The following is a 19,117-nucleotide window of genomic DNA, read 5'->3' as shown; positions in this document are numbered from 1 at the left end:
GGTAGTTTTGATTTGCATTTCTCTTATAATCAGCGATGTTGAGCATTTTTTCATGATGTTGATGTCAGAGAGTGTTTTGCCTATGTTTTCTTCTAGGAGTTTGATGGTGTCCTCTCGTATCTTTAGGTCTTTCAGCCATTTTGAGTTTATTTTTGTGCATGGTGTGAGGGTGTGTTCTAGTTTCATTGCTTTGCATACAGCTGTCCAGGTTTCCCAGCAATGCTTGCTGAATAGACTTTCTTTTTCCCATTTGATGTTCTTGCCTCCCTTGTCAAAGATTACTTGACCATAGGTGTCAGGGTTTATTTCCGGGTTCTCTCTTCTGTTCCATTGGTCTGTCTGTCTGTTTTGATACCAGTACCACACTGTTTTGATGACTGTGGCTTTGTAGTATTTCTTGGAAGTCTGGGAGAGTTATGCCTCCTGCTTGGTTTTTGTTTCTCAGGATTGCTTTGGCGATTCTGGGTCTTTTGTGGTTCCATATAAATGTTTGGATTGTTTGTTCTAGTTCTGTGAAAAATGTCATGGGTCATTTGAGAGGGATTGCATTGAATCTGTAGATTGTTTTGGGTAGTATGGCCATTTTTACAATATTGATTTTCCCAATCCAGGAACATGGAGTATCTTTCCATTTCTTTACATCTTCTTTGATTTCTTTGATTAAAGTTTTATAGTTCTCGGCATATAGGTCCTTTACCTCCTTGGTCAGGTGTATTCCGAGGTATTTGATTTTGTGAGGTGCAATTTTAAAAGGTATCATATTTTTGTATTCCTTTTCTAATATTTCATTGCTGGTATACAGAAATGCAACTGACTTCTGAATGTTAATCTTATAGCCTGCTACTTTGCTGAATTTATTAATCAGTTCAAGTAGTTTTGGGGTTGAGTCCTTAGGGTTTTCTATGGAGAGTATCATGTCATCTGCATACAGTGACAGTTTGATCTCTTCTCTTCCTATATGGATGCCTTTGATTTCTTTTGTTTGTCTAATTGCTGTGGCTAGGACTTCCAAAACTATGTTGAAGAGCAGTGGTGAGAGTGGGCATCCCTGTCTTGTTCCAGATTTGAGTGAGAAGGCTTTCAGTTTTTCCCCATTGAGTATTATATTTACTGTGGGTTTATCCTAAATGGCTTTGATTATATTCAGGGATGTTCCCTCTATACCCACTTTGGCAAGGGTCTTGATCATGAATGGATGTTGGACTTTGTCAAATGCTTTTTCTGCGTCTATTGAGATGATCATATGATTTTTGACTTTTTTTTTGTTAATGTGGTGTATGATGCTGATTGATTTGCATATGTTGAACCATCCTTGTGAACCTGGGATGAACCTAACCTGGTCATGGTGTATAATTTTTTTGGTATGTTGTTGGATTCGGTTGGCTAAGATTTTGTTGAGAATTTTTGCATCTATATTCATCAATGATATTGGGCGATAGTTTTCTTTTTTGGTGGTATCTCTGTCTGGTTTTGGAATGAGGGTGATGGTGGCATCATAGAATGTCTTTGGGAGTATTCCTCCTTCTTCAACCCTTTGAAAGAGTTTCAGGAGGATGGGCACCAATTCCTCTTTATATGTTTGATAAAATTCACCTGTGAAGCCATCTGGTCCTGGACTTTTATTTGTAGGGAGTGTTTTTATGACCTCTTCAATTTCATTTCTAGTGATCGGTCTGTTCAGTTGGTCTGTTTCTACTTGATTCAGTTTTGGCAGGCTGTAAGATTCTAGAAAATTGTCCATTTCTTCCAGATTGTCAAACTTTTTGCCGTATAGTTGTAGCAAGTCTTTTTAAAAGTGCTTTACCATTATTAAGTGTTTTTATATATAAATGACAAGCTGGAAATTGTTTTCTCATTTTACAGATCGACTCAGAGTAAGTAATTATGCAACATTTCTCAGATTGTAATTGTAAAGACTGGAGAAGTATCTAAGCTATCCTACTTTTTCTGTTCTATTAGTAAAAAGCAAATGATACATTGCCTTGCTGGAACTTAGGGCTCAGGATATGTATGTTGATGAGAGGGATTTCTTAAAGGAAAAAAGTAACCGTGAATGTTTCAGATGTTTTTCTATTAAATTTTAATGCCCAACAGATACTCTTGAACTTTTCTGATTTGTGCTTTGAATATGTCAGAATTTGTATAGTAGGAAATGCCAGTACTTTTCTTTTAAATTCACTTGCTTTGTCTCTGCTGTTAATGGCAAGTAGATTAGTCTTCCTCTCAAAATGTATAGGCTGTGGTATTTTTAACTTGATGTTATTGTGACTCTAAGAGTATGTAGCTTTTTTCTGGTTTTAGACTATTTGCTAAATGTATGAGCAAAAGGTAGGAAATTTTCATATATAGTTCATTTTTTAAGGTTACAATTGTGTTGAAATATTTTTTTTCAATTTTTCTTATCACATTTTAGACCAGCATGGGCAGTGGAAGTGTATCTTTCTGTGGTATGTCTATGGACTGGAATGATGTCCTTGCAGATTATGAAGGTATTACATTTGTGTATGTTTATGTGTGGTATGTATAGGTAGAGGGGTATAAAATTATTATTACATGGGGTATCTGTGTAAATAATTCAGAGTGAGATATCGTTTAAAAGTCTGTTTGTAAATGTTGGTTTTACAGAATTATATGGTTAAACAGTAACAATGGCTTTCTTTTTTTTGACCAGCTCGTGAGTCTTGGCGCCAGAATACATCCTGGGGGGATATTGTGGAGGAAGAACCTGCTAGACCTCCAGGGCATGGAATTCATATGCATGAAAAACTTTCCTCACCATCACGTAAAAGGTCTGGCCTTTGAAAATTAATTTGTAATGTTTCACAGGAGGGAAACTAGCCACTGTTAAATAGCATTGCTTCATACTACTTTAAGTCACATTATTTAGGACAGTTCCAGATCCTTTGAAAAGTGACAATGTTTTCCTGAAGTGTTAGGCCAGAATTAGTTTCGTATATTTTTTATATTTATTTTAAGAACTTTGAAGACTAAAGAAAATATTTTTGGCTATATCATGTAAACATTCTTGTCTCTTGTCCATTTGTTTGTATTAATAGAACAATTGCAGAATCTAAGAAGAAACATGAAGAAAAACAAATGAAAGCACAGCAGCTAAGGGAAAAGTTACGTGAAGAGAAAACATTAAAGCTTCAAAAATTATTAGAAAGGGTGAGTTTTTAATTTTTAGGAAATTATGATCACTTTAATTTGATGGGCTTATTTTCAGCTTGACTTTTTCTACTGGTTTGAGAGAAGGTAAAAATTCTATAAAAATAAACTTAGTGGGAAGCAAAAAGCATTTCTTGCTATTGAATTGCATACAGAAGGTTGTTTTTTAAAAAAGGAAGAATTTGTCATCACTAAAAAAGCTAGTAAATTGTTTTGCTGGCATGGATTATCGAAGCTGTACTTTGACTTTGCCACTTTCATTGGGGATTTCCTTGCGGAATCTTGTGCAAAGTGTTCAGTGAACTGGTAGGATGGTTTTGATCCTGAGATTATCAGATTTGAGTAAGTGGGGCACTAATTAGATTTGTAGAAGAGATTCTTGGAGTATTTAGAGCTGTATAACGTCTGGTCAGTGTGGTGTAGTGGAAAGAACATGGGCTCAAGGTGGCCCACCAGGTGAAATCCTAGTTTTGCCACACAATAAGATATGATACCCTGGGAAAATTACTTAACCATATTGCATTTAAATTTCTTTATTTATAAAATGACAATTAAAATTATTAACCTGTTGTGATGATAAATGTGGCAAGTATTTAGAACAGTAGCATGAGGCTAGCATGACTATTGCTCAGTAAGTGGTCATTCTTATTGTTGGATTCACATGGCAGGTGAGTACTGTGTTAGTTATGTGTACTGTGTGACAAAAGACCTCACAACTTGGCAGCTTAAAACACCATACATTTATTAGCTCACAGTTCTCTGGGCATGGAAACCGGGAGTGGCTTGTATTGTGATTTTTATTCAGGATCTCTCCTGAGGTTGCAGTCCACCCATTGGCTAGGGCAGCAGTCATTCGGAGGTGAAGAATCCACTTCCAACCTCACTCATGTGTTTATTGACAGGCTTCCAGTCTTCTTTAGCTGTTGACTATGGTCCTCGATTTCTTGTCACGTGGGTCTTTCCACAGCCTGATGTCCTCATGACATGGCTGCTGGCTTCCCCACAAAAAGTAATCTGAGAGAGACAAAGAGAAAGAGATAGAGAATGAACAAGTGAGCTGCCAAAATGGAAGCTGCAATGTCTTTTATAACCTAATCTGGGAAGCGATACACCATTGTGTATCTGAATTACATTGGTCACAATCCTGATACAGTATGGGAGGGAAGTACGCAAGGGTCTGAACACCAGATGACTGGGATCATTTGGAGCCATCTTGGAATCTGTGTACTTCAAATGCCTAATATAGTCTGACAGAAGATAACGTGACGATTGTAGTATAGGAGAACTCCTTTGTTACCTTCCAAAGGAGGACTAATATGCTTAGGTAAAAAGGAGTTACATTACTCGTGTGTATTTTAACATTGGAACAGATAATTGGACCAAATAGTTTGAGTATTTATTTATTAATCCATTTGTTTGTTTGTTTGTTTCTTTCTTTACCTTTTTAGGGCTGCACCCGTGGCACATGTTCCCAGGCCAGGGGTCGAATCTCACCCGCAGACATAGCAACTCAGGATTCGAGCCAAGTCTGCAACCTACACCACAGCTCACAGCAACACCAGATCCTCAACCCACTGAGCGAAGCCAGGGATTGAACCTGCATCCTCATGGATACTAGTTGGGTTTATAACCTGCTGAGCCACAGTGGGAACTTATGTTTGCACTTCTGTTCAGTGACTGTGTATACTGAAATTAATGCTGTCATAATTCATTGCATAAAGGAGAAAGATGTCCGGAAGTGGAAAGAAGAGTTACTAGATCAACGACGTAGGATGATGGAAGAGAAATTACTTCATGCTGAATTTAAACGAGAGGTGCAGTTACAAGCAATTGTTAAAAAAGCACAAGAGGAAGAAGCTAAGGTAATAGGTGCTTTGATCACTGAATTAGTTTTTAGAAGTATCAGTGCTTTTTAAATTATTACATAAGAAGTTAATGTTTATCAAATGTGTATTCTGTGCCAGAAAATAGCATTTTTACAGGCTCATTTAAAACTCACTATATGCAGTATCTTACTCTTATAATAATCCTATGATATATGCAGAATATATAGAATCCTATGATATATATGTAGAATTTTTTTACAGCTTTATTGAGGTATAATTTACAGACAATAAATACCACATATGTGAAGCATCAATTTGATGAGTTTTGACATATATGTTCCTGAAACCATCAGTACAATGAAAATAATAAACAATTCCATCTCCCTCCTTCATGCCTCTTTGTAATTCATTCCTTCCTCCAAATCCCTTGTATTGCAATTGCTGATCTGCTTTTTGTCACTACAGATGTTAGCATTTTCTAGATTTTTATTTGAATGGAATCAGAATATGTATTCTTTCCACTGGCATCTTTCACTCAGCATAGTTATTTTGAATTTTATCCATGCTATTGTGTATATCATTTCCTTTTCATTGCTGAGAAGTATACCATTGTATAGAAATACCATAGTTTGTTAATCCAGTTACTTGTTGATTGATATTTGTTTTCATTCCATTTTTTAGCTATTATATAGTTGCTGTGTATATTCATGTATAAGTCTTTGTGCAGATGTGTGCTTTCATTATCTTGAGTAAATACCCAAGAGTGAATTGGCAGAATCTTATGATAGGTTTACCTTTTTTTTTTGCTTTTTAGGACCACACCCGCGGCACATGGAGGTTCCCAGGCTAGGGGTCGAATCAGAGCTGTAGCTGCTGGCCTACACCACAGCCACAGCAACATGGGATCCGAGCCATGTCTGTGACCTACACCATAGCTCACAGCAACGCCAAATCTTTAACCCACTGAGCAAGACCAGGGATCAAACCTGTATCCTCATGGATACTATTCGGGTTTGTTAACCGCTGAGCCATGATGGGAACTCCAGGTTTAACTTTTAAAGGAATAGTTTATATACTCTTACCAGCAGTGGATGAGAGTTCTAGTTATCCACAATCTCACCAACACTTGACGTGGTTATAGATTGTAATTCTAAGCATTCTGTGTTAGTATGTTTGTATAGTGTCTCATGTGGTTTTAATTTTCATTTTCAACATCTTTTCATGTGTATATTTCCTATCCATAGCTCTTATTTGGTGCAGTGTTTGTTCACATAACTTGTTCATTTTTAAAGTTGGATTGTTTTATTCTTACTCAGTTCTTTTTTTTTCCAGCTTTTTTTGAGACATAATTGGCAAATAAAATAGTAAGGTATTTACAACATGATGACTTGATTTATATAAATAATGTGAAAGGATTCCCCTCATCTAGTTAACCTATTACCTCACATGTTTATCTTTTGTGTGTATATGTGTGTGTGAACATTTAAGTTCTCCTCTCTCAGTATTTTTCACTTATACAATACAGTGTTATCAATATAGTTACCATGTTATACATAAGATGCTCAGATCTTATTCATCTTATAACTGAAAGTTTGTACCCTTTTACCAGCTTGTCCCTATTTTCACCTCTCCCCAATACTCTCTTTGAGTTTTTCTTTTTAATTAAAGTACAGTTAATTTACAATATTATATTAGTTTCAGGTGTTCAGCATGGTGATTCAGTATTTTTATAGATCATACTCCATTAAAAGTTATCACAGAATAATGGCTGTAAATCCCTGTAATAACAATATATCCTTGTTGCTTATCTATTTTATACATAGTAGTTTGTATCACTTAATTCCATACCCCTAATCTGCCTTCCCTCCTTCCCTCTTCCCTTTGGTTACCACTTACTTGTTTGTTTTCTATCTAATGAGTCTTTTTCTGTATATATATTCATTTGTGTAATTTTTTAGATTCTACATATAAGTGATATCATTCAGCATTTGTATTTGTCTGACCTATTTCACTAATTATATTATTTTTTAGGTCTATCCATATTGCTGCAAATGGAGAATTTCATTCTTTTTTTAATGACTGAGTAATGTTGTGTGTGTGTCTTCTTTATCCTTTCATTTGTTGATGGGCTGTGGTTTGCTTCCACATCTGGATAGAAAATCAGTAAGGAAATGATGGTCTTGAACGATGTAGTAGACCAGCTGGACCTAATAGATATTTATAGGACATTATATTAAAGAAGTGGAATATTCATTTGTGATGTAATTCCTTTTATTTTTGGCTGTGCCTGTGGCATGTGGGAGTTCCTGGGCCAGGGACTGAACATGTACTACAGTAGTCACTTAAGCCGCTGCAGTGATAAGGCCAGATCCTACTTGCCATGCCACAAGAGAACTCCTGTTTCTGATTTTCTATTCTGCTACATGTATCTTTACATCAATACTGCTTTATCCTAATTACTGTACTTTATAATGAGTCATGAAATCAGGAAGTATGAATCCATAAGCTTTGTTCTTTTTTAAAACCATCATGTCTATTTTAGGTTCTTTGCATTTCCATGTAATTTGTGGGATCAGTTTATGAACTTCTCCCCCACCAAAAAGAGTCCCGCCAGAATTTTGATCAGAATTGCATTGAATGGGAGTTCCCGCAGTGGAACGAATCCGACTAGGAACCATGAGGTTGCGGGTTCGATCCCTGCCCTTGCTCAGTGGGTTAACAATCTGGCGTTGCCGTGAACTGTGGTGTAGGTCGTAGACGCGGCTGGGATCCCGTGTTGCTGTGGCTTTGGCGTAGGCCGGTGGCTACAGCTCTGATTAGACCCCTAGCCTGGGAACCTCCATATGCCGCAAGAGTGGCCCTAGAAAAGGCAAAAAGACAAAAAAAAAAAAGGAATTGCATTGAATGTATAGGTTAATCTGGGAGAGACATGCCATTTTAATAATATGGAGTATACTGATCCATTATACTCCATTTATATGTAAGTAGATATATATTTGCATAAGCAAGGCATATATCTCCATTATTTTGGTCTTTGTCTTTGCATGTATTTTATGAAATTTATCTGCAGTTCCTATTTTTAACGCTGTAGTCAATAGTAATTTAAGTTTTTTCTAATTGTTTGCTCCTAATTTATACAATTTATTTTAGTGTATTACTTTATACCCTACAACCTTGCTAAACATACTAGTTCTAGTTTTATTTCTTAATTTCCTGTGTATTTTTTATTTTTTAACCTCCCTGTATTGCACTGACCAGTATTAGTACAATGTTGACTAGTTATGATGAGAGCTTGACATCATTACCTTGCTCCTAATTTTAGGAAGAAAACATTCAATCTTTCACAATTAAGTATGCTATTACCTGTAGATTTTTCATAGCTGTTCTTTATCAGATTGAGGAAGTTCCTTTCTATTCCTAGTTTACTGAAAAATTTTTACCATGGTCATATGCTTCTTCTGCATTTGTTGAGATATTATGTTTTGTTTGTTGGTTTTTTTTTTAAACTCAAAATGGTGACTTTACTTGATTTTTTTTCCAGATTTTCTGGGTTTTTTATTTTCAAGCAAATTTGGATTCAGGTCCTGACTCTGCCGCATAGTACCTGAATGGTCTTAAGGGATCTCTTACCTCTCAGCTTATTGATCTTAAATTAGGAATAATCTTCCTTATATCTTGAAGAATTGCTAAAAAGATTAAATTAGGTTGTGCATAGAATGTACCAGTTAATGCCATCTATGGTATACTGTACTTACTGTGTAAATTATTAGAATTTTGTAGAATCAACACATCCTATTTGGGTTCCATTTAATTTTTCCTTAAGTCCCTAATGCATTTCTGCTGTTTTATTACTAATCCAAAAGTGCTATTAATCCAGTGATTTTTTTCCTGGTTTTAAAATGTGTATTTAAGTTCCACTGGAACTTCAGAAAACACGTCTTTAAGATATGTACCAAGTACGTTTATTTCAGCCCTATTAATATAATTAAGATATAATTTTTCTATATATACTTTTTGTGAGTTCTTGGAATAAATGTAGTCATTTAAAATTTCTTAGTTCTTTCTTGAATACATAGATGGTTGAGAATAAGTCACATTATCGTTTGATAGTCACTATTACTGCAGCCAGAGTTATTCAGAACTCGACTTTTATCATTTATTTAAAAGTATAAAACTGGCTTTTATTTCCATTTTCTTAATGATCTCATTGATTCCTTTTCAGTTGTAACATGTCTACTCATAATTACATTTTTCTTGTTGTTTAGAGAAAAAGACATCCTTTTTCTTATTTATGGCAGTATCTCTTTTCCTTGTGCTGTGTCCTCTTGCCTACCCTTGAAATTCGCTTCATCAATTATCCTCCTGTGCCTGCTCCTTTGCTTTCTTCCTTTAGATTGGCTACTTCTGCACACCTATTGTATGGGTTACCTATTCTTCCCTTTTGGAAATCACCAGATTCCTGAAAAGAGTGGTCTGCACTCATTTCCACTATCTCATCACTCCTGTCTTCTTAAATTCTCTGTGATACCATTTTTCTTCTGTGCTATACAGTACTTTGCTTTTATAATGTTACTCTGTTATCGCTAAGCTTAAAAAGCCTTTTCTGAATCTGTTCATTATTAACATTGTTGGGCACCTTTTTCTAGAATGCTTTCTCTGCACTGTCTCGATTTTCCTTCTGCTTGCTAACCAGTCCTTTATTATTTTCCCTTTTTCTTTTGCTGCTTAAATGTTAGTACCTTCAGTCCACCTCACTTATTCTTTCCCTTGAGTATCACTGTCATTCTCATTGCTTCAACTGTCCTCTCTGTAGTGACTCCCCTATCTGCATTTTAACCCCACCTTCCCAGCGAAGCTCTAGATTTAGTTACCTATTGCTTGGTGATTGTATCCAATGGAATTCATCACCTTACCACCCCTGTATCCCAAATCATCTGCTTTTCCTGAAATTCATATTTCAGATAATGGTATCACTAGCCTTCCATTAACCTAGACTTGGAAAACGTGTGATCGTTTACTTTAATTCTTTGTTTTAATTAATTAATTTATTTATTGGCCATGCCTTCCACTCATGGAAGTTCCCAGGCCAGGAAGTAAACCCATACTACAGCAGCAATCTGAACCACTGCAGTGACAGTATTGGATCCATCCTTAGCCTGCTCTGCCACAAGGGGACTCCCATTGTTGGTTTTTTTTAAAACCAATTTTGTATATAAGGCACAAAAATAGTCTTTCTCTGACTTATAAGTTCCATTTATATATTTAACTGAAGTTATACTATAATTCTGTAGTCTCTCACGTTTCCCTTTCTATTGCACATGCCACCAGTTTATTTTTTAATCTCCCTCCTAAATATTTGCATTTTATCTTCTTGCCTTTTGTCCTACTCCCTTAAAATTCATCTTTCTGAAGGGCATTATTGTATTACCTCTCAGCTTAAAAACCTTCAGGGACTTGCTGTTGTTTTTAAGTCTTAGTATAATTGCTTTACTCTAGCTTTCTTTAATATTATTTTGTATTTAGAATAGTGGCCATATTGTTACAAAAATGATTTATTCTCATTTTAAAGAATTGAAGCAGTATATAGCAAAGAAAACTCAAAATCCCACCTTCAATACATGTAAGGATAACTTGATCCCCTTGCTGTACAGTGGGAAAAAATAAATATAAATAAATAAATAAAGTGAAAAAAAAAGTCCCTTCATAAAACATAAAAAAAAATCCCACCTTCAGAAATAGCTACTGTTTACATTACATAAATACTGTCCTAGATATTGTTTCAGAATAATGATCAGATTGAATGAATAGATAACTTTAGAAAACAGAATTATACTACCCATAGTACTTCTCAATAAGAATTAATGTCTATTTTAGTTCCATTTTAAGAGAAGGAAGTGAAATGGAAGTAAAATTGAATTATTAAATTTGTAAATTTTGTTTTTTGTCTTTTGTCTTTTTTTAGGGCTGCACCTGCAGCACATGGAGGTTCTCAGGCTAGGGGTCAAATCAGAGCAGTAGCCGCCGGCCTATGCCACAGCTACAGCAACGCGGAATCTGAGCCGCATCTGTGACCTACGCTACAGCTCACAGCAATGCCAGATCCTCAACCCACTGAGCAAGGCCAGGGATCGAACCTGCAACCTCATGGTTCCTAGTCGGATTTGTTTCTGCTGCGCCACAGTGGGAACCCCCGAATTTGTAATGTTTCTATATCATAAGAAGCATTATTTTCTACAAGGTTCTTCTAAGGTTATGAAAAATTATGAAAAATATTAAGAGCTTGGAGTTACTATATTTACTAAACTCTCTCAATTTCTGACAATTTTGAAGGAATCCCTGCTAAAAGAAATGAGGAAATTAACACTCACATTTCTTTCCATCTTTATAATCTCCTTCCAACAATTATCATAGTTTTATTGTTTTTACATTGTTAAGATTCATAGAATTTACATTTTGCTCTAAAAGTATAAATTCCACAGTTTAGTTTCCCTTCTGTATACAGTTGGACTCACAGTTTCCCTAATCCCCATTCATGAATTCTTTGTTTTGACTTACTTGTATCTGGTTGGCTGAATTTTATTAACATGTAATTTTTTCAGGAAGAGCTTATTGTGATCTGTTCCTTGAGTTCTTAGATATCAAAGACCTGTGGCATTTCTGAGTACAGAGATCAGATTCATGTATCATGATATCTTCCCTTTAAAATTTTATAGGCATTATTCCATATTTTTCCAGGATTAACTGCTTCTGTTGAGAAGCCTGAGGCCAGACTCTTTTCTAACCCCCTTCTTTCTTGTCAGTGACTTGCACTTACTGCTAATAAGCTTAAAAAATTTGTTCTTGTTTCTTAATGTTTTGTAATTTAATAAGGATATTCTTGGTGTCAATCTTCTGAGTAAATTTTTCATGAAATAAAGTAGACTTTCTCAATTTTCAGGTTTTATTTTTCCAGGAAAACATTTCTGTATTACATGTTGGAATATTTACCTTTGTCTTTCTTCACTTTATAGATATTATGCTCGTATTAGGCCATCTTAGCTTGTTCTCCAATATTCAAAGGTTATTACTTGTATATAAATTTTCTTTTTTAAAGTTCACATTACGGTGATTACTGTAATCTTCTGTCAGTGATTTGATTTTTACCATCTTCTGTTTTTTGCTTTTTCTAATTTAATTAATTCTATGACAGTGTTACTTTAGTCCTAAGTTTCCTTAACTCTTTAGTCATTTTATCATCTCTTTTGCACTTTTAAACTCAAGTTCTTGTCAACCTCTTTTACATTATAAAGTTGGCCTAAGAAATTTTTAGCTGTGTCTTTGGTTATGTTGTCTCCCACTTAATTTCCAGAAAATTATCTTATTTACTTAACGTTTTACTGAGATAACATTGACATATCAAAATTGTAGATATTAAGGTGTATAACTTGATGTTTTGGTATACATATACATTGTGGGATAGTCACTACAATCCAGCTAATTAAAATATCTGTAACCCCTACTTACTCTGTGTGTATGGGTGTGTGTGTGCACCTGCACAGATTTAAAAGCTATCTTTTTAACAAATTGCAAGAATACAGTATTGTTAACTATTATCATCATGCTGAATATTATATCTCCAGACACTCAATTTGTGTAACTTAAACTTTGTACCATTTGACCAACATCACAGGCTGGATTTATTTCACTTTTTGTACCTTCTTCCCTCTGAATTTCATATTTTATTTGTTTTGTCTAAAGCCTTAGGTCCCCTTACATTTTCCTTTCATCTTGATTTTGCTTAACATGTAAGGCTTGATACAGTATGATTTACCTTTTCTTGAGCATAATTGTTTGTCTTATACTTTAAGTACAATTTGAAAATGATTATTAATTTACTTATGAAAGTGGCTGTATGGCAAAGTGATTGAGAAATCTTTGTTGGAACTGTATTCAAATGTTCTCATTTGAGATTTGTAACATATCTAGTGATAGGTTTTATTTCATCCAGTGTGGATTCCTGGTCTATGCCTGGTCTATACTTCTGTCAGACTGAAGTCAGCTCCAGTATTTACTTCCCTGTTTCACTTTACCTTTTCAGCTGTAACATGCTCTTCTTCTGGATTTCAAGAATGAGAAATTTGAACCCAAATGAGATGTTACGGCATTTTATCATTAGCTATAATTTACTCATAAAAACTGTAGTCTTTAGCAAAACTTGACTGTTAGGCATCGATATATGTGAAGTTGAGGATGCATTTCAGAACCTGGTACCTAATTTTCACTCATTTGGTGTATGTTGAAGAAAAATGATTTAAGTTTTGTCATTTACAACTCATTAGAATAATGTACATACCTACTTAAATATGAATATAATTTGTATAATTGCAAATTACGGTGGTATTAAGTCGAACTTTATAGAATGATTTCTGTAAGAATTTTACTTTGTCTCTTAAAAGTATTTCAATGGCAGACCTTTATTTACTCTAAATCATTTCTTACTAAGTCCTATGGGTTTGCCATGTACATTGGATTATTATCCACTTTTGGAATATTATTGAAAGAAAAGACTGGAGTTCCCGTCGTGGTGCAGTGGTTAACGAATCCGACTAGGAACCATGAGGTTGCGGGTTCGGTCCCTGCCCTTGCTCAGTGGGTTAACGATCCGCCATTGCCGTGAGCTGTGGTGTAGGTTGCAGATGCGGCTCGGATCCCGCGTTGCTGTGGCTCTGGCGTAGGCCGGTGGCTACAGCTCCGATTCAACCCCTAGCCTGGGAACCTCCATATGCCGTGGGAGCGGCCCAAGAAATAGCAACAACAACAACAACAACAACAAAAAAAAAAAAAAAAGAAAGAAAGAAAGAAAAGACTAGAAGCCATTCATCTTTTAATTCTATGCCTTACCACTGGTTTATATTACTACGTAAAGATTAAGTTTCTTATTTTTGTCATGTGCCTTAGAATTAACTTGATTTGAAACTCACTTTCTCTGTTTTTTTTATTAAAGGTAAATGAAATTGCCTTTATAAATACCCTTGAAGCACAGAACAAGCGCCATGATGTTTTATCAAAATTGAAGGAATATGAGCAGAGGCTTAATGAACTACAAGAAGAGCGTCAGCGCAGACAGGAAGAAAAGCAAGCACGTGATGAAGCTGTTCAGGTAGAATTTTACTCAGCAAGCTTTTATTGTGCACCTTCCATTTCCTGTGGTCTGAGCTAGGTGCTGAGGATAGAAAAAGCAGTAAGACGTAACCTCTGTCCCCAAGGCTGCATGGTTTAGTATAGCACTATTTGTAAGTGTTAAATCCTATTGCCAAAAGAGTGTGTAGTCTTTTAGATAAGGTTATCAGTGTTTTTGTCAATTTGAATCTCTAGTCTCAACCAAATGAAGGACTAAATTGCTCTGGACAGATTATTATCTATTCTTTTCTAATTGGGTTGGGCAAGAGTATGTCCTTTCCTTCCATGAAAAATGAATTTTCAACCAGTGTATATATATAACCTTAAAGAACTGGGCAGTCTTTATGCTATGGCAAGGAGCACCTGTCATATATTGAGCATTGTCACCAGGTACTTTAACCTCTGTAGCATATCCTAAGTTAGCTATCATTTTCAGGATGGGAAGAAAGATGGATGCTGTTGCAATGTTTTAAAACATTTTTTAGATCTTTCTCAGAAGAAACTGTTTTAGATCAGCCTTGCCCGTACAATAAGGCTCTTAGGATCTGACATTTTTGATGTAGAGAACAACATTTGCAGTATTCAAATATAAATGCAGACATACTTTATCTATTATGATTAATATTTACCTATTCATTTAGTGATCATCTACTGAGTCACTACTATATATGTTGTGCTTTGCTCAAAGACATGAAAAAGATACATCCTTGTTCTCAATGGGGAGACATAAATGTAAACAAAACTCAACCCATTAGGATAAATGTAATAGTAAAGGCAGTTTGGGAAGCACAAAGGAGAACACTTTACTCAAATCAAGAGTGCCAAAGACATGAGAAAGTCAGGAAAAGTTTCCTGGAGGAGGTGGTGCCTCAACTACATATTAAAAAATGAGACATGCAAATGATGAGAAATAGGCATTCTCTGCAGAAGAAGATGTGGGCAAGTACTGCATGTAGCTGGGGATCTGACCATGAAGAGCTTCATTGTTATGTTAAAAATTAGGAATGTTATTAATATTTCATGCTTCTTCATGTCACTGGTAGTTTTAGGAAATTAGAGTAGCAATACATTTTTAGAGTTTCTTGGTTACTTTATGCTATTTTTGTGCACCAGCAAGCAATCCCATATTTGCCCCAATCTCTATTTGATTAAAGTTCAGGGTCTGGTTTTAATCTGAGTGCCAAGCTAACTTAATGTTTAAAAATACAGGATGCTACTGTTAGAGAAACTTGAGCTTTATTTCTCAAAGGAGCAGTAAAAAATTTCATTTTTATCATTTGCAATTAGTTATTCTCTAACTCATATTCTTAAATGAGTATATGAAATAGGATATTTATATTTTTAGTTTCAGCCATTCCTTCAGCTTTACTGCTGTTTCTTTTTCTGCAGTGGGACCATTTATTTTATAAAAATAATTGTTTCAAGAGTCCCTGCTGTGGCACAGTGGGTTAAGAATCTGACTTCAGTGGCTTAGGTCCCTGGGGAGGTATTGGTTCAGTCTCCTGCCCTGTGCAGTGGACTAAAGGATCTGTCATTGCCATAGCTGTGGCATAGGTCGCAGCTATGGCTCAGATTCAATCCCTGGCCTGGGAATTTTCATATGCTACAAGTACAGCCAAAATAAGAAAAAAAATTTCAAAAATTGTATGTTATTTTTGAGCAACCAACAGACATTGATTATTCAGAGGTAAATAAGACAGGATATTTGCCTTTATGATAAAAAATATAACACAGTGTGAAAGTGTAGTAGAAGCCTGTATAAACTACAGGGCTATTATGGGAGGGGATAATTAGCTCTGTTGGTGGGAGGGGAATATCAGGGCAAGTTCTCTGGAAGAGAGGACCTTTCTTACTTGGTTTTTTTTTTTTTTTTTTTGGAAATATATGACTAATAGTGTGTATTTTCGAATAGACATTTAATTTTTATGTATTTATTTTACAAATTTGGAGATTTGAAATATAATAGTTATCTTCTGTTTGAAAATAATGACTCATTGCATAATTTGGAAAATTTATTAAGGCTTAAAAGAAAGCAGTTCTTTTCTGAAAGTAGTAAGAAGTTTTCTGTTCTCACTAACACTTAAAAATTGTTTTGACTACTCAGAATTCCTTTTCCTTTAAAAATGTAGAAATTTCCTATGGATTTAATTTTCAGAGAAAAATTTAAAGCCTATATATATTTGAGGTATACTGATATTAGAAAAAAATCCATTGGTAGTATATAACATATATATAAAACTAAAACAATTTTGAACTTACAGTATGTACAAGGCACTAATGCCAAGCATTTTGTAAATACAATGATAGTAAGGTCCTAACTTAAAGGATTCAAAGGCGCTCCATCTGCCTTACTTTTACTCTTGAAACATTCCCATAAATTAATCGTTAAAGGCAATGGTGATTCTTGTTTTTTGTAAGCAAAATACTAAGTTAATGCTGCCATCATGTATTCTCAGTTTGCCATTTTTGTTATATAAATTATCAATGGGTTAGTTTTAAGCTCAGTTTCCTTAGATACTCTGCCTTGTCCTGTTGACCTAATCTTTTGTTTTGTAGGCATAAAGGTGTGTGTGTGGGGGGGTTGCAGAATCTTTTCTTAGGCTGCCATAAACACAACCTTGACTTTGAAATACAGTGCATGGGAGTCTGAGAGGCTTCAGATGGCTTGAAAATTAGATAATCATCCCAGTTCATTTGCTGTAGGTTTATATATTTATTTGTAAGCATATAGATTTATAATATTATTTTATAAAGCTATGCTTCATTCATTTAACAGATGTTTGTTTATCTGTACAAGATGCTGTGGTGGGGTACAAATTTTCCTATCTTTAGGAAACTTAAATTTTAGAAAGGAAAATACTAATGGAATTTACTAATTTTGCTTATTAGCTATACAATTACTATTTTCTTTTCTACTCATTAAAAACAGAAATTAGAAGATTGGTTATTTTTTGAAGTCCAGTTATTTCTGTTAGTACAATATTGGAATATTTCTTACATCCATAAAAATAATCAGCAAATTGACATTTATGCATACAACCTAGCTACATTTCACATATACATAATTATTTTTATATAATATTAATTTATTTCACTTTTAAAATCAATTTATAATTTTTAAAAGCATATTCCTCAGGATTTTGATCTTAAAAATATTCCTAAGCCTTTTGCATTTTATTTTGAACCTTATGTTTTCAGACATAATGTAGATTTTTTTAAAAACTTCAAATAAATTTGAGTTTAAAACTTTTGTTTATGTTTTTTATTAGAGAAAATTCCTATACCAGATTCGTTTGTTTTTTACCCTTGAGTTTTTGAGATATTATATAGCTAAACAAGTTAAATACATATTATTCTTAGTAATAAATAGCTATAACCAGTTCATGAATGGTATATCAGAATGTAAAGACGATACTTAGTCTTTTAAAATATTTCTGCAATAGGAACGTAAGAGAGCTCTAGAAGCAGAACGGCAGGCCCGTGTAGAAGAATTGTTAATGAAGAGGAAAGAACAGGAAGCCCGAATTGAACAACAGAGGCAAGAAAAGGAGAAAGCCCGTGAAGATGCAGCCCGGGAAAGAGCTAGGTACTTCACTTTTTAATTTTGATCTTGATGAATATTTTACATTGAGCGCATATTCAAATCAAGTCTTTTTTTTTCTTTCTTGCTGTCTTTCCTTTTTTTTTTTTTTTTGCTTTTTAGGACTGCACCCAAAGCATATGGAGGTTCCCAGGCTAGGGGTCCAATCGGAGCTACAGTGGCTGGCCTATGCCACAGCCATAGCAACGTGGGCTCTGAGCTGTGTCTGTGACCTACACCACAGTTCACGGCAATGCCAGATCCCTGACCCACTGAGTGAGGCCAGGGATTGAACCCACATCCTCACAGATACTAGCTGGATTTGTTTCTGTTCCACCACAGTAGGAACTCCCGCAAATCGTCTTAAAGCTATTTGCTGTCATGTAGATTTTTTTTTTTAGAAATAGTCAGATATGCAGAATTGTTGTACTAAATTTTGATTTCCAGGAATTAAGACCTTGTACCAAAATGGAAGCCTTTTGAACATTTCTGTTGGATGGGAAACTTGATATTTCAATACATTTTGGTTGCAAGAAAGAGAATTTGATTCTGGCTAAGTTAAGCAAAATAAATTTTAAGGAAAATATTGGGAGCAAAAGTTCTAAGTTATAGTACCAGGCTTGGACATGGTCATGCATCAAAGGCTAAGTCACAAGAGCCACCGTGGTGGTCTTTTGATTGAAAGAGTCTGACGGTCAGCATGTTGCCACTCTGATTATGATAAATGATACTAAGCCATCCCTACCTTTTAAAATCATTTGTTTAAGATACAGAGACACAGGAAAGAAATTGGCCAAACCCAAGTCCCTTTTGGTTGGTGTACACCTTGCTGACATGTGATTTTTTTTCTGACCTCTTAACTGTGTAGCAGATTTGATGGATGTGAGAAGATAGCTCTTAGTAGTTTTCCTTTGCTTTTCTACTTGTCCACAGTTAATGGTAAGGCTAAGCAACTTTTGCATGCTTGTCAGCTACTCAGGTTTTTTTCATGTAAAGTACCTATTCAAGCTTTTTGTCATTTCTCTCTTGGGATCCTTATTTCTTTAATGTTTAAGAATTATTTTACTAGATGTTAATTATCTATCAGATATGTATATTACAGATATTTCTGTAGGGTGTGGCTTGCCTTTTCATTCTCTCTAGGATCTGTTTTCATTAACAAACTCTTGATTGTGGTGTAGTAAAACTGAATAAACTTTGTGATTTGTGCTCTTTGATCTTGTTTATGAAATCCTTTCATATCCTGTGTCATAAGAAATTCTTCAAAATGTTATAGTTTTTCTTTAATAGTGAAGTCTTTATCTACTTAAAACTGATTTTATTGTATGATTTGAGGTAGGAATCCAATTTCATTTTTTTCCATGGGGATACGCTGTTGTTCTAA

General features: G+C 34.9%; 1 protein-coding gene across 3 annotated transcripts in view; it reads left to right on the top strand.

Moving 5' to 3' along the window:
• The window catches only part of SCAPER (S-phase cyclin A associated protein in the ER), a 411,590-nt gene that overhangs the window by 115,280 nt on the left and 277,193 nt on the right, over window positions 1-19,117 (top strand). For all 3 annotated transcript variants that reach the window (XM_047796974.1, XM_047796976.1, XM_047796975.1), the window contains 6 exons: window positions 2,414-2,489; window positions 2,672-2,789; window positions 3,057-3,168; window positions 4,890-5,030; window positions 13,978-14,133; window positions 17,597-17,739. In XM_047796974.1, the coding sequence (XP_047652930.1) occupies window positions 2,414-2,489; window positions 2,672-2,789; window positions 3,057-3,168; window positions 4,890-5,030; window positions 13,978-14,133; window positions 17,597-17,739 (746 nt within the window). The remainder of the gene's footprint in view (window positions 1-2,413; window positions 2,490-2,671; window positions 2,790-3,056; window positions 3,169-4,889; window positions 5,031-13,977; window positions 14,134-17,596; window positions 17,740-19,117) is intronic.

Source organism: Phacochoerus africanus, chromosome 9 (assembly GCF_016906955.1).
Source record: "Phacochoerus africanus isolate WHEZ1 chromosome 9, ROS_Pafr_v1, whole genome shotgun sequence".
In the NCBI taxonomy this organism is placed as follows: domain Eukaryota; kingdom Metazoa; phylum Chordata; class Mammalia; order Artiodactyla; family Suidae; genus Phacochoerus; species Phacochoerus africanus.
The sequence above is the reverse complement of the archived record's forward strand: the minus strand, read 5'-3'. Positions and strand labels throughout refer to the sequence as shown.